General features: G+C 34.0%; 1 protein-coding gene and 1 pseudogene across 1 annotated transcript; both read right to left on the bottom strand.

Annotated features, from left to right (window-relative positions):
• Positions 1-138: 138 nt before the first annotated feature.
• Positions 139-2,472, bottom strand: LOC120205039 (annotated as a pseudogene).
• A 5,868-nt stretch (positions 2,473-8,340) lies between these two features.
• LOC120205068 lies at positions 8,341-10,371 on the bottom strand. The gene is made up of 2 exons (XM_039205010.1): positions 10,070-10,371; positions 8,341-9,529 (listed from the first exon to the last, which is right to left on the bottom strand). The coding sequence occupies exons 1-2, from the start codon at positions 10,369-10,371 to the stop codon at positions 8,341-8,343; spliced, it is 1,491 nt and encodes a 496-aa protein (XP_039060941.1).
• Between the last annotated feature and the right edge of the window lie 15,122 nt (positions 10,372-25,493).

Raw genomic sequence — 25,493 nt, 5'->3', positions numbered from 1 at the left:
CCGAAGAGTAGTATAAGAGGGGCTCGAACTCGATCGAATTTTATTTTTAAAGTTCGAGCTCGATTCGAGAACAGTTCAAAGTGTCTCATGTTTCAATTTGAGCTAAGGTATTCGTAAATCGATTTTGTAGATCCTCGATATCGATTCGATAAAAAAAATTCCTTTAACCGTAAATAGAACTTCCATAAGCTGTGTTACCAGACGATTACTCCGCGTCCCAGTTCGGAATGTTAGCCGTCGCTTCGTTCACCATCTTCACAAGGGTCACCTGCAGACACGACAATTCGAATACATGAAACCGCATCACAATCGAATTATGAATCGCATGAAGTATGCATCAGTTATCAACTAAAATGAACAACATATTCAACAACAAGAATCACCTCAAATTTTGTACTCAAGCCACCCTAACCCGGACTTTGAATTATCTAATTGTTTCCTTTGGTTAAGAATCCAAAGTTCAGCTCGAACAAAACTCGAATTTACTACGTTTCGACCAGACTGGTCTTCAATTTAGTTTGGCCGAGTCAAGCTCGAAAAGAATGCGGTATGAGTTGCCTCGGGTTTAAGAACCGTAGTCGCCAAGAAAACAAAGACCGTTGTCATGAACATAACAGAAAAACACAATCCATGAAGGTACTGGTAAATGATAGCAGTATAGCACCCTAAATCACAATATCGGTCCGTTGCATTTCTATATACTGCTATTCATGAATACATAGCACACTTTCCGAGACCCCCGGAGGAGGCAAGGGGAGATTTCGTCGTGGTGGTCCTCGTAGATGTGATCGTTTGTCGAATCACCACTCACCAATTTTACCATACGTTAACTCGCCCTGATTGTTAAACTACAAGTTAAAGTTATAAAACAGATGAAGTCTGTAATCATATTCGGAATAGCAAGAACGGATAATAAAACGGCTAAACGCGTAAAAATGGTTTACCTTCATGTTGTACTCACATCCATAGGTGTAATGAATTAAGATCTTTTTCCCTATTTCCAGATCCCATGGCGGCTGAAATACGAACAGATAGCAAAACGCCGTGAGGCTCGTCGATGAAAACTATACCATAATGTAGAAGAAATTTTCTTAACAAATTTTCGTTCTCGTCGGGCTTAATGTAGAAGAAAGGAAACGCAGCCGGGTATCCTCCGTGTGCCGGATTAGGTAGGGGAGTGACAAAAATGTGGTCAGGCTCTGCCATCAATATATAGCTGCATCAAGAAAAACAGCCAGCATGCTTTAAATATCAATATTGCTCCGACTTTCGTTTTTCTCAAAAAACTGATGTCCGACACATAGATACGAAGACATTAACTTCCGAGGAGCACCAAATGCATGGGAAAACTTAGAGAGACAAAATGCACGCACACTCGAATCCGAGTAACATAAGTAAAGCCGGATTAAGGTACCATGAAACGGATAACAAAATCATGATCTGTAAAAGCAAGCACTCACTCTTCTTCAATTGTAGCCTTTTCAAGCCACTGCACAAAGGCCCATGGTCGATTTAAGACGATGTATCCCTGAGAAATGAGACGACGATCAATGGAATATCCGAAATTACTAAACAAGAATTCTAAACTCAACCATTCGAATAGTTCACTTCGTCTAGATCGATGACTCAAACTAATAAAACTAAAGTCCAAGACTATTCTAAGCATTTAAACACACAAAAAAGAACAACTAGCCCCAACCAAGAACATAGTGATGTGAAATATGTACCGGATCGAGCCCTGCTGGAAGAGGATCAACTATAACGGTAGGAATCTCATCCATCAAGTTGTCAGGACTTCCGGAGTGTAAAATACGGGTGAACCCTCCCCCATCTCCGACCTGGGCTAGTCCTTCCGCTTCTTATACCAATAGTACATGATCCGACACTGCCACTTGCTGTACGGAGCATCAGTAGCTGTTAAGGCATCATGAAAAGGCAGTTTGGCACTCTTCGATTTCTTTACACTCTCGGGCATCTCGATGACAGATCAAAAAATATCCCACCATTGGAGTCGCCAACAATCGGTTACGAAGGAGATATATTGTGCATTGCCATTGTTACCAGATTGTAAGTGGCGAAGGAAAATCCGAGAACTAATGCAATAAGAAGGAGAGGGGAAGGACTTCCCATGTTCTTTTGCAGTATCATCGATGGTTGTAATTAAACTTAAACGAGGACTCTGATCCTCGAAACCGCTTTAGAACGAGTTCTATACGCCCAAAAGTTCGAACCAGTTAATGATCGAAGCTACGGTTGACTTACAGGACAAGGCAAACTCGAAAACCGGCTTCAGAAGAATTACAGCAAACCAATTAGACACGGATCAAGAATCGAACAAAGTTAACTATTAAGAGTAATCCACCAGAAATCAAAATCAAGCAAGAAGTTTTAATCAATCAGAACATGAACTACTACTTTGACATCAATTACTGAGATGAAAAACTGAATCAAAGGCTCACAGGCATAACAAAATTCAAGATCGAATTCGGGACTAGTCGAAATGTACATCGAAAAAGAACAAAAGGGGATCCTTATTTCCATACAAACAAACAAAAATCATTCAAATTCATCAAAATCAGTCAAAAAAGACCAATGCAATTGGCAAATTAAGCACTGTTTCTACAAGGATCGAACCTGAAAAAAGAAATCGAAACCTGAGATCAAGCAAACGTCGGAGACATACCAGGATCAAACAAGAACCAAACCAGAAAGTCAAAAACAGGACACAACAGGCAAAATTGAGCTGAAAGAGCCCACTTACAGGCAACTTTGTCAGAAAACAAATGAATAAAAAATAGACAAAGGCTTGCCACTAGTGATTACAATTTAAAGGGATTACTAAGCACGATTCAAACGATTAAAAAAAAAGAAATTTTCAAGAATTCTGATTAAAAATAGAGAAAAAGTCAAACTTTGACAACAAAGCAATGATTTTCAACACACAAACAGGGTAAATAAGAAAAACCCAGATTTAAGATAACAACTTGGGAAGTGAATATGCAGTATTTTAAAGCTTATGAGCTCGAAAACCCCATGCTCATACTTTAATGACATTTGCATGGCATAAGCCATAAAACATGGGGGGAAAACTTTAAAAAAAACCCAAGTTTTTAATTACACCATATGCTGCTTAGAGAGAGAAACTTACAGCAGTAAAGGAAGCGATTGATTGAAGTCTCTGTGCCTGAAACTTGGGTTTTAAATTTATAATTAATGGAGGAGCTAGTCAATGTCAATGGTGGGGTTTAACGTTAATGATAACTAATCACTAAATTTTACATTCTCTCTTATTTTATTTACTGAAAATATAATTTTTTTTTTACTAAACTTAATATACTTAATTTTTTAATCACCCATCATTAAATAGATAACAGCATCAAAATGATTTTTTAAGAAAATAAAATTTTTAAAAAATGACATCAATTTGTATTTATATAAAAACCTATTTATAACGTCATTAGTGAGACTTAGTAAGTGAGTGACCAAAGAAACCCAATATATTAAGTTCAATGAATAAATTAAAAATATTTGTAATTTACCCAAAGTTTAATTGAAAAAGAAAAGAATAAAGATGGATCATAAAATAATAAAAAATGGAATGGAATTCCATGAATACCAAAGTGAATATGTTGGAAATTAAGTTCAATTTAAAGTACAATATTCGTTTTCCTCTTTTGAATGGAAATTTTGCTTTACAAGATTGTTCTCGTTAGCATTAAAATTAAAAATATTACCCACCTTTTTATGGATTTTTTCTAAGGTAGAAGCCACAAGGTACAATAAGTCTTCAAATTAGTTTAGAAAATTCAATTTGGGGTATAGTTTAGACACTCATTTTTGTATTAAGCCTAAAGTAAAAATAAGTACTCAAATTATATATATATATATATATATATTGCTTTAAGTACTTAAAACTATTTTTTTGGTCAAATTAAGCCTTTAAACTATTATATTTAATCATTTTAAGTCCTATTGTTTTTCATTTAGAATTTTTTTTGATCAATAAGACGTTGACACGTCATATAAAATTAAGTATTTATTTAACCATTAATAGTTTAGGGACTTAAATAAAAAAATTCCATGTATTTCTTATATTTTACCCTTGTTTTCATTGTTGAACATGCAGTTTTGGGAGTAAAACCATCAGATACTGCACATGACATGGACACTTTAATACAAAATGTGAAAAGGAAAGTGGGATTCTATCCTCAAATCTCATGCAGTATGCCAATTAGAGGCATTACTGCCAATTAGAGGCATAAAGCAGCTATACCTCAAGGAGATTCGTTTCTGCTTTAAAACAACAATGCCATTGCCACCTTCTCAGCTTCAAAATTGCCCCGACGATATGGATAATTTGTGTAGGTCAGTGCCACCAGCCCAACGCACCATCATGTGTCCTGTAACACCCCCAACCCGTACCCGACCCGGATACGAGTCCGACGTGTCACATTGACTTTTCAAATCTTGACTCTTAAGAAAAATCCCGGGAAATTTAAAACTTTATTTAAAACAAAATACAGACTTGATCAGAGTACTCGTACTTAATGACTTATTACATGCCAACACTTTATACATAACCAAATACATACTTTGTCAAATACTTCTGATCTGATCTTTCAGTAGTGATACTGTCTTTGCCACTTCTATTCTTTCACTTCTCGTTCTTGGTACCTATGTGTAAATCACTTACACGCTAAGTCATAGACTTAGTGAGACATATAAATATATATAACCATATATCATTTTATATAAATAAAAGACATACATATGAAAACACTATCAATAATCCTTTCCACTTACCACATACTCATCATATAACACATATAATTCATGTATGTGCATTCATATCATTGAATCACTACCTATCAATATGCATGAATCTATGGTATGATAACAATATACAATCAGGTCATGCACACATGCAACTTACCTTCTTTTATCACTTTCACTTTCATTTGTCTTTCAATTTCATTGCCCATGTATATTATTGAGAATAGAGGTATGTGAGTACATTGAGGTTGTGCACTAATGCTGTCACCACAGCTCGTATAAATGTCCCGAAGGACCTATCCAGAGGTCACACAGACCCCGGTAACTATCCAGAGGTCATAAAGAACCTCGGCATATCCAGAGGTCACACAGACCCCGGTAACTGTCCATAGGTCCCAAAGAACCTAGGTAAACTGTCCATATGTTCCTTAGAACATAGGTATACTGTCCATATGTCTCGAAAGACATAGGTAAAACCCTCGACTCTTGGCATGCCAACTATACCTATAGCTCTCGTATCATATACTATGGGCATTTATTTTATACATTTCATATCACTTGTTCTTTCTCTTCTGTCACATACCACATGTATGTGTAACCATATACCTCATATCATATCACATGTATTATATATATATATATACATGTATTCATGTAAATCATTTCATGTAATTCATATCACATATATCACATGTGCATATAAGCTTATAGCTTCTTTCACATATACATGTAGTCACATAGCTTTCTTTCATGTAACCATGCATGTCATGTCAAATAACATATATCATATGTTGCTTTTTCACTTAAGCAGATAAATCATATAACATAGCATCCATCTATTTCTATGTATTAATGCATACCTGGTAATCCCATAACAATTTAGAAGTTACTTCTTACCATAGTAACTCCATCACTGGCTCATCACAAGCCAATGTTAATTCAATAAAATAAGTACAAAATAAATTGCACTCACCTTAGCTTTGCTTTGATTCGATTCTAATTCCTCAATCGTCCCGAAACGGATCACTTTCTATCTCTACATAACAATACACATATCCATATCAATATTCCAATTGATATATTCTAAACTGTCACTTCTTAGGCTAAGAGAAAAGCCAATTTCCTCTTTCAATGAAGGTATGCATCGATGCACTACTTGTGCATCGGTGCATAAAATGCATTCGATGTTTTTATTTAATGGGGATGCATCGATGCACTCATTATGCATCGATGCATAAATCCTATTCGATGTTTTCTATTTAAAAGTCATGCATCGATGCACTGCATGTGCATCGATGCACCTTAAACAATTTCTAGTATTTATCATCGATGCATCGGTGCACAATGAATGTGCATCGATGCACATTGCCCAGAACTGACATTTTAGCACGTAAATCCTCAACTCTTCCCTTAATTCTTCTATTCTAATCCCCTATTATGACATTAAACTTAACTACTATGACTTGAACCAACTTATAACCATATAAATCATATTTATCTTCCATATTTCATCAAGATTCTTAAAATTAAGAATCTTACTAAACTTTCAAATTTGTTATAAATCCTTTCTAACTTCATAAATCTCTTATTCTTATTGATGACAAGTCAAATTCCATCTTAAAAATCTCTTATTAACTCTTTTCCAAAATTTCCTTTAAAAACCTATTTTCTTTAATCTTTCATAACTTCTTTATCTTTCAATCTTAAGATAACCTAAGCTTTCCTTAAGCTTAGTTATTACCTAATGATCAAAACCCAACCATAAATTTAGCAAATAACCAACTAACAAAGAAACTCACCTTTGCAAGCTGGCTCTTCACGTTGAGAGAAGATGAAGATGAAGAAGATAAGTCTAAAACTTATCTCTTCAATCATACCTCTCATATATTATAATACCCATTTATTAATATTTAATATTATCTTTGTTCAATGACCATTTTGCCCTTCATCTAATTTAATAATTACTAACAACTTTTAGGAATTATTTCCAAATAAATCATTGAATTATTACATTCTTCTACTTAATTCATCAAATTCTTAAGCTTTACAATTTAGCCACTAACCCCTAGTTTGGGATGTTACATGTCCTTCACCAATTAAGACCGATTCTTGGGAACTATTGGCTTCGTCCTAGTGGGGGTGTACTTGGAAAATTAGTGTCTTATCGAATAAGGAAATAATTCTGGCTACGTCCGATATTCCATGATATTTAAAAGAAAGTATTTTGAGGGAAAAATATTGATGAGAGTATAGGAGTCAATGAATTGATGGGAATAAAGAATTTGCGAACAATTGTAGTGAAAAGACCAAATTGAGTAAAATGTAAAGTTAAGGGACTAAATAAAAAGAGAGAGAACATTTTTAGTAAAAAAAGTGAGAACTGAAGTTATATATGTATTTTATTGTGGTATATGAGCATGTTGTTTAAATTTGGTAAAAATATACTTAAAATAAATGATGAACTGAAGAAAAAATGAAATCATGAAAAATTGAGAGACTAAATTGAAAAAAAATAATTTGTTATATATATATAAAAGATGAATTGAAAATGCATATGTATTCTATGATAGTTTAAGACCACATGGTTCAAATTTGATGAAAAATGAACTTAAAATGAAGGAGGAATTGAAGGAATAATGAAATCAAGGATTAAATCGTAAAACAATCAAATACTAATTCAATTTTTCAGTTTTTGAGTAACTCGAAATTTCAAATTTCAAATCGACTCAAACTCGAAAACCGAATTGATAAATCGAGTTAACTCGAATAACTCAAAATTAAAAAAAAAAAGAAATTCGATTTTTCGAGTCGAGTCAAGATTTGCTCGCGGCTCACCCCTACTTTCTATTCGAGTTATAGATATATACATGTATGTTTATTATTTGATCCATATATTTTATAAAAATTAAAATTTTAGATACTAAAACGGAGTAAATTTTATAGTTTGGGTAACACGTTAAGTTTTTAATAGTGAGATACTAAAATGAAACAAAAATTAAACGTTAGGTATGATTTAAAAAAATAAGTTTAGATACTAAAACAAACTAAAATTAATAGTTTAGGTACTAAATACGTAATTTACCCTTAAGTATGTTGTGCCCATCATTAACATTCATTTATAAATTACTTTGATGTTCGGGTTGAAAGTGTAATAAAAACTGTGTAAGAAATATTCTTAAATTGACATTCAAACATAATCACACAATAATAACACTGGGAATCATTACATTGAAACATAATCACACAATAATAACACTGGGAATCATTACATTGAAACATAATCACACAATAATAACACTCGGAATCATAATCACACAAATCCATTAATCACACACTAATAACACTCATAGATAAAGCTCACTCAAAGTTTTCCAGCCCTCGAAGCAGTAGGAACGAAATGCGAAATCCTTTTAATTCCTCTAAACCTTCCATTTTGAGCCAAACACATCTACAATCATCAACACCATTGAAGTTAATGTCAATGGATGCAAATAAGACAACACCATCTCAGCAATCAACCATAACAATGGCTCTATGATTACCTGAAGAACTTACGCCGCCAACATTTTAGAGTCTACGCCGCCGACATCTGAAGTGAACAATATAGTTGCACGCAGACTCAGTACACTTGAGAATTTCTCTTCGGCAACGCTGACCGCAATACGAGCAGTTAGGGTAGTCCTCAGCCTTCCTATGAAACTGAACATCATGACGATGTGTGTGCCAATAACGAGGCAATGTGATCCCATCCTTGAGAAATGGAAATTCTCCAAGAATACAATCGGGATGAGCAGAAGTATCACAGATCGAACAACAATAATACCAGAGGCTCCGGTCTCTTTTTACTTCACATATATCACAATGAAGATGCTTTGAATAATCATTATCATCGTGATAGGTGAGGTTTAGCTGATGTTGATCAATTTTGTGAACAACTGATTGTGGTAACGATAAGCATTTGAAATCCAAAGTAAAACTGCACTTTCCACATCTGAATGCACCTTCTTCACCTGGGTCAGCGCCACAACCATTGCATCGCTCCCTGCATTTGAAATCATAAAACAGCAAGTGCTCGTGTCCTTGAAATTCAATCACGTCAGGTACTTCAGCACACCTTAAGCAAACGCCTAATCCTCCCATTTCGTAGAAGAAACCGCTACAAGGTCGTTTGCACAAGTCACACCACATGAAGCTTCTGGAGTCCAGATCGGCAGTAGATCGACGAAACCAATGATGCTTTACACTTGGCAGCTCGGCACAGTATTTGTGGAGATAGAAATGGCATTCTGATTCAGAACAATAATAAAACAGAGTTGAGACAGGTAGCATGCACCCATCACATCTTCTATCAGTTTCCTCCTCCATCTTGTCTGCTAACACCAAGCAATGACCTTCATGACTGAAATGTTCAATCTTTGTGGCTTCCCCATCTTCACTCACCTCAACAACGCGAGTGATGGAAGACTGCGTAGACTCAGCTGAACTTCCATAGAGCTCCTCGCATTGGCTTTCTCGCTCAACCACCTCGTAAAATCTGTCATCCTCCAAGGCACAATTCACGTGAACAATGTACTTGCAACCAGACTTCACACAAGAGTAACTCCCACGGTCAAGCTTCACTTCATTGAAGCATATCTTACAATCTTGCTTTGTAAGATCTTGTGTTTCAAGAAAATATTTGTGAGAAAGACAATGATCATGTCGTGAAAATTTGATAATGCGTGGGAGTGAAATGCAATCTTTATGGACTGTGATGCTGCATGTAGAACATGTGTAAGACATATAGTTTCCCTCGGTACTACATGCATCACAAATGAATGAACTTCTTCTCCAAAATAATGTGAATGAGTGTTGATGGTGGCTTTTATCTTCAACAATGGATCTCGGCCAAGCACATATAATATTGATATTAAAATTACAAAGAGAACAATAATAAAAATATCCAGGATGTTGCTTTTGGCATAGCTTGCAAAAGGAATCAGTCACATTCGAGTCAAGAAAAAGAGAGTGTATTAGATGGGAAGGGTGATGAATTTTAGTGGGTAACTCATCAAGGCATTTCTTATGGAAAACAAACGATAGGCATTGAAAACAAAAGTAAAAAGCATCTATTAATGGTTGATGACACCAAAAGCAGTTGAATCTTTTGAATTCATCCGTGGGACTTGGAATGAAGGTCAATGGATGTGGGTGGAAGTCATGTTTGGACTCTTGGTTGACCTTACTACATAAAGAAGACAAATCAGCGCATTTGATGTCAAGGGAAAAGTAACAAACACAACATTCATAAAAGAACATGTTGCGTTTCTCCTTGCATAATGCACAACCATATACCCGATTATCAGGACGTGGCCAATGTCGAAGAAAAAAACCATAGTGCTGGGGATGGAGAGGGTGACTGGAAATTCTCTGGGGTGCGAGGGCACAATTGTGATGAAGGTGATAATTGCAGGGTGGACAACTAAAGCATGGATCTGAAATCACATCCCCACAAGCAGAGCAGTAAGATTTCTGACCTTCATTGCTTTGATCTTCCACAAACACCAAGGGATGCTCATGAAAACGATGCTTAATGTCTCTCTTCTTCTCCATCTCCATTTGTGTTCTGTGAGTAATGAATGAGATGGCAGTGTATGATGACTTCTTGTTCTAACAATAAATAGGTTTTTTTTTATAAAAAAATGTATTTCTAACATTAATCTTGGCAAGTAAGGTACAAACAAGAGTGACTTGAATTGAAAGCTAAACTTTGATATAAGATTCACTCTTCTCTTTGGTTAAAGCATTATGCTTTGCTTATTTGCAAGAACAACCCTTTTCCTTTTGCTAGAACTCATAACACTTTAAAAAATTTCAATGGCTTCTCCATAATTGTATACATATAAATTATATATGATTTTAGAAACTAAATTATTTATGATTTTAGAAACTAAATTACAATAATATATATAAATTTCAATGGCTTCTCTTTGGTTAAAGCATTGTGCTTTGCTTATTTGCAAGAATAACCCTTTTCCTTTTGCTAGAACTCATAACACTTTTAAAAAATTCAATGGCTTCTCCATAATTTTATACATAAATTATAATTATGAATATCTTGAAGAATAGTTAACAAAAAATTTAGTAATAAATATAATCACAATTATATGATTTTAGAAAATAAATTACAATAATATATAAGTGAAAAATGACAAGATTAAGGGGAAGCTATCTTACCAAATTTTTTGGAAAATAAGGTATATATGCAAAAATAAAAATTAAAAAAATTAAAGCTTGATATGCTAAATTATTTAAAAATACTTTCTTTATTGAAGTATTGTTCTTTCCTAAAATGTAAGAGTAAGGTAATTAATCACTTTTATTCTCACTTTTACTTTTGCTTTTGCTTAGATTTTTGAAGAAGCAGACTCCTTTTATTATTTTTTAAAATTTATAAAATATTTTTTATATATGTATAATTATTATAAATATTTTAAAGATCCCGATGAAAAAATAAGTAGGTCTGTAAACAAACACGAACGAGGATGTATTCATGTTCATTCCTTTAACTTTAATCGAATGAACACAAAGTATTAAATGGACAAAATTTATTGTTCGTGTTCATTTGTTGAAGAATGTAACTTGTTCGTGTTCGTTCGTTAAAATGATAAGCAAACACAAACAAACAAATAGGCAAAAGAATGTGGGATTTTATCCTCAAATCTCATGTAGTATAGGCACAAACCAACTATAACTTAAAGGGCGTTTGGTTCTTTATGATCATTACCAACAAAAATAATTTTTTCGAGAAGGCATAATATCAAAATTAGCCCCTAACTTTTATCAAAATGGTCATTTTGTAGTATTTTTGGCCCTCAACGTTTATTTTAGGGCAAAAAGACTCCTACCATCTGATAGAATAATCACTTTGTTACTTATTATTTTTTTATCCGAGACATTTTCGCCCTCAACGTTTAATTTTAGGTTAAAAAGCTCATATTTTGGAGCGTTAATCGTGTATTAACTGATGATTTTCATTTTTTTTTGTCCCAAAGTGAAATGTTGAGGGCCAAAATGTTCCAAAAAAAACATATATCACAAAGATAATTAAGAAAAATATGCATTCAAATAATCTTTATATTCTTCTAACCAAACATTATAATTTTATATTCTCATACTAATTTTACGTTTCAGTGATATTATTTCCAAAGATAATCTTACATTTCGTGGACCAAATACCCTCATAATAGTTTAAAAACTTAGTTTGACCAAAAAATAGTTTAGGTACTTAAAGCAAAAAAATGACATAATTTAAGTAGTTTTTTGGTTTAAGCCTTGTTTAATCAATTTTTGAAAAATTAAAATTATGAAAATTTAATTTGTCAAACTCAAAAAACTGAGATTTTATTTAGTTTAGTTCTTTTAGTATTACCATCGGTATTTAATATATCGCTAATCCGAATTAGATACTATAGAGGTAAAGAAGACTTTCTCAACTCAATTAGCTACTTCACAAACTAAATAACTCAATTAAAGCTGTCTACACAGTTAGCTGCATCTGCTGCCCTTAAAAATAAACTATCAGCATGATCTTGTTGAAATGGCCAGAAAGCAGCCTTCAAATTACTCAAAAACCTGCAATCATGGAAGTATTTGAGAAAAACCCGGGGGGGGGGAACATAGAAAATGCAATGTATTCTTGTAAAGAACATAAACCGGAGGAGGTTAAGCCAAACTACTTACATTTCCTGTACTCGGGGTAAGTGTCAGATACAGGTTTAAGTCTGAGATAGTTATACTCAGTTTTTTTCCCCAAGTTTTTAAATATATTTGGGGAAACATATCATCATATCCATATCCAAATGTGTTGGATACAAGTATTGGACACGGATTTTTATGGAACATGAAAACTCGAAGCAACATGGCAAACTTACAACCGTTATAGCATCACATGAATGTAGTTGGAATCTAAAATAGCATCATTAGCTTCTCATGAGACAGGAGAAAAAGACAGCAAAAGAGAACGGTTATAATTAATCAAACAATTAGCAATCATTTTAGGTGATTAGTTTCTGTTTTCAACTCATGTTCCACTTGTCCCAGCATGAGAGTAATTAAAAGAAGCGAAAAGAACGAAAAACAGAGAACGGTCATAACTTATTGTAAGCATCAAGTGTCCGTTTTTCTTTAAGTTCACTTAGATAAGATTTAATGTAAAAAATGTAAGAAATCAAGGGTCAAGAGTATAAACATCACCTCTTCCGATAACATTTGTACTGTCAATATGTGGGGCTGATCAGATTCTTTGCTCTTTTACTTATCATAGGCTCTCGGAAGACCATCATGATCACGAGGAAAGGAAATCTCTATATCAAAACCAAAGGCCCCACATTTGAAACATTTTCAGGATCTCACTGTGTATGAGCGAAAGCATTAAAGCAGAACCTGAACGATGCATCAAAACCTGCTCAAACTGTAAAGATTAACTAACTGAAAAAATTCAACATAAAAGGGTATGTCATTCAGAGTAAATAAAAAATGATAAGATAGAAAGGATGTCCTTCATACAGAGTGAAGATAGGGCTCGTGGCTCTGCTTGGTTCTTGGTCATAGATCTCCAAAAGCCCTGCGAAGAAGTTATTGGATTAACCAGTTAGAAAAACAGACGGTCACATGAACAGTTAATAAATAAAATCCAGCTCAGTTGGTAGAGCATAATGTTCTTAATTTTGAGGTCGTGGGATCAAGTCCCGCGGAGGGCATTTTATAATTCAGAGGTCTTTTACGAAAGCTGCTCTTAACCTAGTGTTAGGGGCAGCCTACTATCTTACCTCCCCTTAGCTCATTACATATGGGAACAAAGGACATCCATTTTTTCTTTATATGCTCCATAGACTTGAAAATGGCATTTACCATTGGTAAGACATTAAGTTATGAGCAAACCAAAAAAATCTTACAAATACCTTTCTGACATACAAATATTTCTCTATGCTCTCCAAAAAATTCTCCCGTTACGACCTGTATAACGAATTATAGTGAGAGCAGTAGCCCATGGAAAGATCGTCCAATCTTTCGAGAAAAGCATCCACCGGCAAAGGAATAGAAGAACGCGAAACGAGAGAACATCCTCCGCTGCTATGTAAAGAGCAGTTTTCCAGAGATCAACGCCTCTATTTATACTAATACTTGTTTCCCTCTCGATATTGGATAATTCTTTAATTTGTTAAATGAAGCCCTTCCTGCTCAAAGATCATTCAGAAGAAAACATTTTAGATATAAACTTTAAACAATTAACTATATCAAACTTGATATATCATTCAAACATCATTGAGCTTAACCTATCATGTTGTTCGTTCTCGTATATGTGTGACTCTAAGTGGGGCATAAAGACCTAAATCAAAACCTCTATCCTCCACAAGAGTTTCCATTCCTAATCAAATTGAGAGTCAGCCGTAACTTTATCAATTCTTGGCAGATGATAAAAAAACCAAAACAATGACATAGAGGATGAATAAAGTTCATTTAACATTGATTAGAAGCAATCAACTGAGTTTTAAAAAGAAATTTCCATGGGAAACTACTCAAAATCCATTACATTAAACTAATTCTAACATTTCTCCAACTCATTCCGAAATGCAAACAATAGTTTCCTCTTTACAGTAGAAAAGGAGGAGGAGGAGGAGTACTCTAGCGTGAGAGGTATCGATTCCAGAAGATTCAAGGGCATCTTGCAAGGCGAAGTCGAAATCGGTGGAAGCAGCAGCAGAGCCCGGAAAGGATCGACCACAGCGGACGAGACGGAGGTAAGACGGCGGAGATAATGACGCGATTCAATGAATCTTGGAGGATTTGGGAGGAAAAGGATTGAGAATCGTTAGTGAACAAGATGAACTCATCGTTGCTTCGTTAATGGCGACGAGAACCAGGAGTGTCTAAAGTGATAAATAATCAAATTTATTTATTTATTTTTGTACTTAATTAATTATAGAATCTGCAAAATATGTAACATATATTTTTATATAGGTTAAACTACACATTAGTCGTTGAAGTATAGGGACCCTTTCATTTTAGGCACTGGATTATTAAAACTTTTAAGAGCTAATTGCATCATGTATCCCCAAACTATGACCATAATTTGAAATTAGTCCTTAAACTTTTAAAATTCCAATTAAATCCTCAAACTATGACTCTCATTTTAAATTAATCCTTAAATATTTGAACATTGTAATTTCATCCCCAAACTATGAACGTATAATTTACCCAAAACTTTTTATCAGAAAAGCTAACATGACTTCTATTCCAAGAGTCCACAACATGAACTTTCTGGGATAGTCCGACAGTTTTAAGATCAAAAGCTTTCATGGATAGGCTTGGACACCACCAAGATATGTTGCATTACCGATGCAGATCCTTCGGTAGCAAAGTCGTCCCACGAATCGGTTGACAGTACGACGAAATCAGAGAATTTTCCGTTCTATAGAGATCCCATTTCGTTCTCGAGAAAGCATGCTCGAGCAGCTGAAATCGTGTGCCTGTCATGATGAAACCAGGAAAAGCATCTGCTAAAAGCATTGGAACGAAGACCGGGGGATTTCGTTTTCTCAAAAGCACCCATGTCTGATACCCGCGTCAGTGTTCGGTACATTTCGGACATGGATATGGAGGTATGATCCTCAAATATAGGAAAAAAATCAAGCATACTTGTGACAATCATATATCCATATATATCCAACACCAATTCCAGGTATAGAAATTTAAAGCCAGTGCAGATAAAAGCAAATCATGATAAAGTAAACGTGCTTCGATGAAAAGCCGATGCAAAATCCGAAGAGAAGCATAGGAATGCTATTGAGAACAATGATTTTAAGTTTTTAACAGTTCAATTCGAAAGCTCAAATGATTTTTTTTTATCAAGGAATGTATGGTTACTTCCTAGAGATTATGGTACAAGCAGCATGCAGCAAGCGTTTATATGTCGAGAACGAATAAGTACGCATCGAAGACTCGGAGAAAATGTAGTTCTAATGTTGCTTACCCGATTAAGGCGTCGTTCAGTGAAAGGCGTTCGGACGGAATCCAAGCATTTCCCCAGCCAGGAGGAATTCTTTTCATTGCTGTTCTTATGGCACGCAAAGGATAAGCACTTGTAACCTGGAGTAACAACAATAAATGAGGTCTCGAGAAGGCGTAGAAAAATATGTTACCCGGAGTTTGGATGATTGTCGATAAATGAGGAATTCTTTTCATTGCTGTTCTTTAGCGCCACCGAATTAGCCAAGCCCATATGACCATCCATCCTTGTCAGTCAAACCTGCAAAATAAGATATCATTACCATGCTCGATATATAAATTACCCTCATGTCGACATAAATATTCTCAGTCAAATTCCAGCTTCTTACAGGATTATCAGCTGGACCTCGTCTATCCAAGATGCCACTGGCAGTTCCCCTCCCCAAAGATCATTGTTCCATCAACCACCCAGTATCCATGAACCCCTTTTGGCATCTACAATTATTCAGAAGAACAAGGCAATTGAGAAAGTTACACGATATTGACAAAAGCATGTAAGAAGCAAAAACACGGGAAGTAACTTTATTCAATTACATAACTACACCGGTATCGTCAGATTTTACCACTGTATTGGCTTCTACCTTTACAACTTTTTGGACTAAATCATAATTTTATCATTTTAAGGGGGGGCAAAATGTTTTTGACCACTAACTTCTAATTTTTAAAGGGACTGTGTGCATAATTTCACCTCTGATCTTTGGTGGTCATATCCCTATTTTCATCATGTATGGACATGAGTTTCAGACACGACACTTCAACAAAAACATAGAGTTGCAACATAGACCATGGTCAGGATAGCAATGAACAAATAGGGACAACACCTAACCCTCCGCACCTATAACTAAGTAAGCATAAACATAAACTACCTTACTAGGACGTTAAAAGCAAAAAAACTACCTCTCAAAAGTAAAAAAATATAGGCATGTTTGGGGAAAACTTCTAGATGATGATATGTTTGACAACGAAAGGGATATCGCATGAGATTCCTTTTCTTTTATCTATGGTTAATGCTTGTGAAAGATAGGCATTCATAAAGAAACTTATAGGGAATGCCATGTAAGAATACTGAAATCTTAGTCTGCCATAGTTTTAACACCAGCATGCTATAAGTAATAACGACACCTATGATAAAACTAAAGGGTTCTCAACTGACTGATTATCATCCCAGTTGCCATACCCTACCATGTATGAAGATCGAGCAAAGTTTCTGTCCAGGATATCTGTTCTATTAGTAGCAACTGGCTACAAAAAAGTGATGCACGACTACGAGCTTGCATGCTGGCTATAAGGATAAGGAATTCACCCACAATCATTTAGTTTTCGACAGCCGTCGCAAATGCCGTGCCGGAGAAGTGCCTGTGTTGAGCACATGTCCAACACTTGGACAACCCCCATACCAAGTGTCCGTGCTTCATTTACAACCGGGATTTAAAAACAGTCAAGAATGATCTCTAGTCTCTACTGTGCACAATATCAGCTCAGTGAAGGTGAAGCCATTTGAAAAAGAAATGGCACAAAGAAAAGAATATCAGTAGGTGAAATTTCAAAATCTGAAGTCCTGCAGAGATCAAGTGCACGTGAGAATCAATAAATCCGGGCACCACGTTCTTTCCTTTAAGATTCAGCTTTTAGTGCCATATCCTGACAAATCCTGCATTCAAAGCTTATACGTGAAATAAAATAAAACAAAATAAACTCCATTAATAGAATTCAAGTCGCCATAACGGCAAAGAATAATACAATGAATTCTCATTTTGTTAAAGAAGAAAGCATAACCGCAGTAGCCAAAGAAAAAACCACATCCAAAACACAAATACATAAATGGGGTTTAAATGGGAAAAAGGAAAAAGAAAGATAAACAACCTGAAGTGAGGAATAGTTTCCAACACGAAGGATTCTACCGTCACGAATGGCCATGGAATCGGCAAAAGGAAAAGAAGGGTCGCTGGTGAAAATGACCCCTTTTTTAACTATCAAATCAGCACCTAGTTTAGTCGATGGAATCAGAGAAGCTCTCCATTGCAGCCAATCTGCGGGAAAAAAAGAAGGTTATGCATCAGGATTTTAAGGAGTAACCCGTTGATGAATGGTAAAAAAGGAAGTGGGAAATGAGAAGAATCAGAAAAAAGAAGGGAAAAAGGTTGGGTTTTTAGTTACAATTGGAGCTTGGAAGAGGGAAGAAGACGATGGAAAGGAGAATGGCAATCGAAGCCAATGGGAAGATTCATGCTTCTTCTTCTCTGTTTTTCACCGGTTTTTGTCTGTTTGGTGATATCATTTAAATATGGGCGTACAGATAGATAACACGTTTACCGTTTGTTGCATGCATGGGAGGTGGAAGAAAATGGCAATATTACCCTTTTAGTTGACTTTTTTCCAACCCCAGTTTTATATGGGGGCAGGCTATCAATTTTTTAGGGTAAACTACATGTTTAGTACCTAAACTATAACTTTTGTTCCGTTTTAGTACCTAAACTTTCAAATTTTCAAAACATACCTAATGTTTACTTTTTGTTTCATTTTAGTACCGTCGTTGACTTTTTGTTTCATTTTAATACCCCGTTGTTACTTTTTTTGTTTCATTTTAGTACCTAAAATTTTAATGGCAGGGATCTAAAATAAAACCAAAAATAAAACCAAAAATAAACATTAGGTATGATTTTGAAAAATTGAAAGTTTAGGTACTAAAAAAGAACAAAAGTGATAATTTAAGTACTGTATAAAATAATTTTTTTTAATAATAATTCTTAATTCAAATATAAATCAAATTCATGAAATAATATTGTTTTTATTTGTTTTTCGTTTTACTTTAATTTTCACAAAATAAAAAGGAATAATTATAAGAATAATCCCTTAATAACGCCACTAATGTTATGATTCCGTTTTACAAGCCATTAAGCATAGTTTAGTAAGAAACCTTGTGCTAATTAAGCAAGGTCTCGGTTTCGAATCTCGTAAACAGAGAAGACAGATTATTCGATCCGATTATGAAATAATTGAGACGTGACATGGCTTAAGATCACATGGCTTAAGATCATATCTAGATATGTCGAACAAAGGTATAGGACACGGAGACTTCGAGAAATCAAATAGTCTAATGGTAATGTTTGGGTTAAAAGAGGGTAGCTCATACAGGGATCTATGTGTTGGAAAAGTATTGGACAATGATATTGCATGGGACATGAAGCAAAATGGCAAAACTTATGACAGTTATGGCATCACATGAATGTAGTTGGGATCTAAAATATCATCATTAGCTTCTCATGAGACATAGGATAAAAAGGATAGCAAAAGAGAAAGGTTTTAATAAATCAAACAATTAGCAATCATTTTAACATTAAAACTAAGAATTTCTTGCAAAAAAGCAATGAAAGAAAAAAGAAAGAAAGAATAGCATTTTAACATTAATGCTAGCAAGTAAGGTACAAACCAGAGTGACTTGAACTGAAAGATAAACATTGGTTAAAGCATCTTAAAAGTTCACTCCTCTCTTTGGTTAAAGCATTGTTCTTTGCTTATTTGCAAGGTTTAAGGGTTTAAAAAACCCTTATAAAAAAATAAAAATATCTATTTAATTTATTTACTCCATTTTTTTGAAGGTTTTATACCAAAAAAAAACAATTGATATTAAGTTTTTTAAAAAAAAATTATATATAAAAAACAATTACAACAACAACAACAAAACCATATTCCCATATGCAATGGTCATGGATAGCAACATAGAGTTGCAACATAGACCATGGTCATGGATAGCAATGGATAGCAACATAGAGTTGCAACATGAGTTTCAGACACGACACTTCAACAAAAACATAGAGTTGCAACATAGACCATGGTCATGGATAGCAATGAACAAATAGGGACAACTCTTAACTCTCTGCACCTATAAACTAAGTAAAGCATAAACATAAAACTATTCAGAAATTTGGTTAAGTGCTTACTTTTGGCATTAATGCAGATTAAATGGAACAAAAAACAAATATTTGCGGTTAACCAGAAACAATTGAAACATAAAAAAAAACATAAATTGAAGAGAAAGAAGAAGCAATGGATAGCACATAGAGTTGCAACATGTTTCAGACACGACACTTCAACAAAACATAGAGTTGCAACTAGACCATGGTCATGGATAGCAATGAACAAATAGGGACAACTTAACTCTCTGCACCTATAAACTAGTAAAGCATAAACATAAAACTATTCAGAAATTTGGTTAAGTGCTTACTTTTGGCATTAATGCAGATTAAATGGAACAAAAAACAAATATTTGCGGTTAACCAGAAACAATTGAAACATAAAAAAAAACATAAATTGAAGAGAAAGAAGATACTTCGTGCTGCTTCTTTCACTCTTCTCACGACTTCGTTTTTCTGATTTACACCTTCGAGCTGTACACCTTCCATCTGTCCTACACAAGAAATCTCAATTTGCTCAAGTATATCAACTGCAACAGGAAACTAAAGCAGAAACTCTCACTAGGACGTTAAAAGCAAAAACACCTCTCAAAAGTAAAAAAATATAGGCATGTTTTGGGGAAAACATCTAGATGATGATATGTTTGACAACGAAAGGGATATCGTATGAGATCCCTTTTCTTTTATATATGGTTAATGTCTGAGAAAGAAGAAACTTAGAGGGGCATGCCATGTAAGAATACTGAACTCTTAGTCTGCCATAGTTTTAATACCAGCATGCTAATAAGTAATAACGACACCTATGATAAAACTAAAGCAACTGACTGATTATCATCCCATGTTGCCATAACCCTACCATGTATGAAGATCGAGCAAGTTTCTGTCCAGGATATCTGTTCTATCTTGTAGCAACTGGCTACAAATAGTGATGCACGACTACGAGCTTGCATGTTGGCTGTAAGGATAGGAATTCACCCCAATCATTTAGTTTTCAACAGCCCTCGCAAATGCCGTGCCGGAGAAGTGCCTGTGTTGAGCACATGTCCAACACTTGGACAACCCCCATACCAAGTGTCCGTGCTTCATTTACACCGGGATTTAAAAACAGTCAAGAATGATCTCTAGTCTCTACTGTGCACAATATCAGCTCAGTGAAGGTGAAGCCATTTGAAAAAGAATGGCACAAAGAAAGAATATCAGTAGGTGAAATTTCAAAATCTGAAGTCCTGCAGAGAGATCAAGTGCACGTGAGAATCAATAAATCCGAGCACCACGATCTTTCCTTCAAGATTCAGCTCTTTAGTGCCATATCCTGACAAATACTGCATTCAAAGCTTAATACCTGAAAAAATAAAACAAAATAAATTCCATTAATAGAATTCAAGTCGCCATAACGGCAAAGAATAACACAATGAATTCTCATTTTTAAAGAAGAAAGCATAACCGCAGTAGCCAAAGAAAAAACCACATCCAAAACACAAATACATAAATGGGGTTTAAATGGAAAAAGGAAAAGAAAGATAAACAACCTGAAGAGGAATAGCTTCCAACACGAAGGATTCTACCGTCACGAATGGCCATGGAATCGGCAAAAGGAAAAGAAGGGTCGCTGGTGAAAATGACCCATTTTTAACTATCAAATCAGCACCTAGTTTAGTCGATGGAATCAGAGAAGCTCTCCATTGCAGCCAATCTGCGGGAAAAAAAGAAAAAAGAAGGTTATGCATCAGGATTTTAAGGAGTAACCAGTTGATGAATGGTAAAAAAGGAAGTGGAAAATGAGAAGAATGAGAAAAAGAAGGGAAAAGTTGGATTTTTAGTTACAATTGGAGCTTGGCAGAGGAAGAAGACGATGGAAAGGAGAATGGCAATCGAAGCTGAAATGACATGGGAAGATTCATGCTTCTTCTTTGTTTTTCACGGTTTTTGCTCTGTTTGGTGATATCATTAAATAGGGCGTACAGAGATAGACAACACTTTTACCGTTTGTGCTGCATGGGAGATGGAAGAAAATGGCAATATTACCCTTTAGTTGACTTTTCCCACCCAGTTTTATATGGGGGCAGGCTATCATTTTTAGGGTAAACTACATGTTTAGTACCTAAACTATCACTTTTATTCAGTTTTAGTACCTAAACTTTCAATTTTTTTAAAATACCTAATGTTTACTTTTTATTTTATTTTAGTACCCATTGTTAACTTTTTGTTTCATTTTAATACCCCACTGTTACCTTTTTTTTTTCATTTTAGTACCTAATTTTTAACGGTGAGGTACTAAAAATAAAACCAAAAATAAACGTTAGGTATTTTTAAAAAAATTGAAAGTTTAAGTACTAAATAGAACAAAAGTGATAATTTAAGTACTGTATAAAATATATTTTTATTAATAATTCTTAATTCAAATATAAATCAAATTCATGAAATATATTATTATTTTTATTTTTTTTTGTTTTACTTTAATTTCACAAAATAAAAGGGAATAATTATAAGAATAATCCCTTAATAACGCCACTAATGTTATGATTCATTTTACAAGCCATACCATCCATTAAGCATAGTTTAGTAAGAAACTTTGTGCTAATTAAGCAAGGTCTCGGTTTCGAATCTCGTAAACAGAGAAGACAGATTATTCGATCCGATCTGAAATAATTGAGACGTGATATGGCTTAAGATCATGTCTAGATTCGAACAAAGGTATAGGACACGAAGACTTCGAGAAATCGAATAGTCTAATGGTAATGTTTGGGTTAAAAGAGGGGCTCACAGGGATATATGTGTTGGAAACAAGTATTGGACAATGATATTGCATGGAACATGAAGCAAAATGGTAAAACTTATGACAGTTATGGCATCACACTGTGTATGAGCGAAAGCACTAAAACAAGACCTGAACGATGCGTCAAGACCTGCTCAAACCGAAAGGATTAACAAACAGAAAAAATTCCCCATAAAAGGGTATGTCATTCAGAAGTAAATACAATGATAAGACAGAAAGGTTGTCTTTCATACCGAATGAAGATAAAGCAGTGATGATGACTAGTTGTTCTAACAATAACTAAGAATTTCTTGCAAAAAGCAATTAAAGAAAAGAAAGAAAGAATAAAGCATTTTAACATTAATACAAGTAAGGTACAAACAATAGTAACTTGAACTGAAAGATAAACTTTGGTTAAACATCTTAAAAATTCACTCATCTCTTTTGGTTAAAGCATTGTGCTTTGCTTATTTGCAAGGTTAACCCTTTTCCTTTTGCTAGAACTTTGGACACTTCAAACAATCCAATCGTTTTTTAAAGAATTAGATTTAAGGGTTTGAAAAACCCTTAGTAAAAAATAAAAAAATATCTATTTAATTTATTTACTATCATTTTTTTGAAGGTTTTAGAGCACAAGGTTCTTAATCTTGAGGTCGTAGAATCGAGTCTCACGGAGGGCATTTCATAATTCGGAGGTCTCCTACAGAAGCTGCTCTCAACCTGGTGTTGGGGACAGTCTACTATCTTACATCCCCTTACCCCATACATATGGGAAAAAAGGGACAGCAATTTTGAAGGTTTTATACCAAAAAAAATTGATATTAAGTTTTTAAAAAAAATTATATATAAAAAACAATTGATATATAAAAAATTGTTTATTAAATTAGTTTTTTTTACAAATATTTACTACCATTTTTTGAAGGCTTAATACTAAAATAAGTTCCCAAACTATACCGCTTTTCACGAATAGGTGATTAATTTATTTTTCGACTCATCTAAGTGTCTAACATTACAAAAGTTACCACTTTAGGTGTATCTGTTATAACGGCCATTAAAAAGTCCGTTAAGTGACAAATGTCACAATCTAATAATTTTAAATTTAATTTTAAAAAAATAAAAATATTTTATTTCTGAAAAGCCTCATTTTTTTTCTCCTAAAATACCAAAAAACCCAAACTCTTAAAATTTGTTATTTTAGTCTCATTTACTCCAACCATCAAGGGGATTGCACGCGGGTTGTTCTTTTTAAATTTTTAACAATATTTTTATTTTTAAAGAAAAATAAAATTTTAAAATTGTGACATGTGTCGTTTTATAACGGCCGTTATAGTCGAGGGGCCTAAAATAGTAGCATTTATAAAGTTAAACACCTGGATGTATCGAAAAATAGTCTAGGCACCTATTCTTGAAAAGTGGTATAGTTTGAACACTTATTTTCGTATTAAGTATTTTTTGAAATATAATTAAAGATTTAAGAAGTTAACAAATTAAAATTTTAAAATAAAATATTTAAAAAAATAAATTACGAGATTGTAACGTAATGATTGAATATTTTTTGAGTTAATTGCATCACATACACTCAAAGCATAACCCTTATTTTAAACTCTCCCTAACTTTTAAATGTTCTAAATTTATCACTAAACTATGACTATCGTTCTAAATTAGTCCTCAAACTTAATTTAGAAGGAGAATAATAGATGAAATTAGAACATTCAAAAGTGTAAGGACTAATTTAGAATGAGAGTCATAGTTTAGGGATGAAATTGGAATATTTTAAAGTTTAAGGATCAATTTAAAATGAAAGTTATAGTTTGGAGACACATAATACAGTTAACTCTTTTTTGATGGGTGTAAGTGATTAGTTTATAAGATTGATATGTGGTTAATAAGTCTCACCAATTCATAACAAGTAAGGACTATAAAAGGAAATTGAAAGGTTGGTATGCTAAATTACTTGAAGAATATTTTCTTTGTTAAAGTCATGTGCTTTACTTAATTGTAAGGGTAAGGTAATCTCTTTAGCTTTTCCTTTTGCTTTTGCTATGACCGAAGATCTTTAAATAACCATTCTCTTGTTTTTCCCTTCAAAATATAAAAACATATTTTAATAAATAAATAATTATTATAAATATTTGAGGAGCGTCTGATGAGGAAAAAAAGGGTTTAAAAACTCTATAATAAAAAAAATAAAAAGAATATCTTTCGAGTCTCTTGATTTTGCAGGTTATATATATCACATATGAAAAATATGAAGGAATATATATATATATCACATATCATATATGGTTATTTAAAGCCGTTTAAATTTAATCAATTAGTATCATAACAATATAAATATTATAATTAAATTTAAATAAAAAATCGAATAACTTGACTCGACTCGAATTTTATAAACTAAATTTGACTCGGAAAAATATTCAAATAAAGTTTGAATCATAAAATAAGATTTGTCAACTCGACTAACTTAAATATATATTGACTCGACTCGATTGCACTCAATCGAATATTCACCTTTAGTAATGTTTTGAATAAGGGAATATTTTCGACAACATCCGATATTCCAGATTTGTATTATGTATTATCATGTGTCGTAATCGTGTAGTTTTTAGCACGTTGAATGAAAGAATTTTTTGGCACGACAAAGATAAGTTTATAATATAAGCAATATCGACACCAGAGGCGGACCCAAGAGCCTTCGTCAGGGTTTGCAAGAGCCCCATGGGTGACTTTTGAGGGGTGACACTTGTGGAGGGGTTGCTTGGGATACCCCGGGCACTATGGAGGTTCACCCATGGATGAGGGGTTGCCCGGGATACCCCGAGTCCATGGAGGTCCGCCCTGATCGACACAAAGGTCAAAACATTAACACGTTGAATAAAAGATTATATATGTTTTTCTCGTACTATCCCCTCATTTTTAAATTCAATTTGTCCCCTAAATTTTAAAAGTTTTGTTGACGAAACGGGTAAAGAAAACGAAAGAACACGAGAATTTTACGAGGT

The sequence above is a fragment of the Hibiscus syriacus genome, unplaced genomic scaffold, assembly GCF_006381635.1.
Source record: "Hibiscus syriacus cultivar Baekdansim isolate YM2019G1 unplaced genomic scaffold, ASM638163v2 tig00012104_pilon, whole genome shotgun sequence".
In the NCBI taxonomy this organism is placed as follows: domain Eukaryota; kingdom Viridiplantae; phylum Streptophyta; class Magnoliopsida; order Malvales; family Malvaceae; genus Hibiscus; species Hibiscus syriacus.
The sequence above is the reverse complement of the archived record's forward strand: the minus strand, read 5'-3'. Positions and strand labels throughout refer to the sequence as shown.

Coding starts and splice junctions, on each gene's coding strand:
- LOC120205068 (XM_039205010.1), bottom strand. CDS start 10,371: ATGGAGATGGAGAAGAAGAGAGACATTAAGCATCGTTTTCATGAGCAT. Junction 9,530..10,069: donor TGCAAGGAGAAACGCAACAT/GTTCTTTTATGA, acceptor TTCTACATGCAG/CATCACAGTCCATAAAGATT.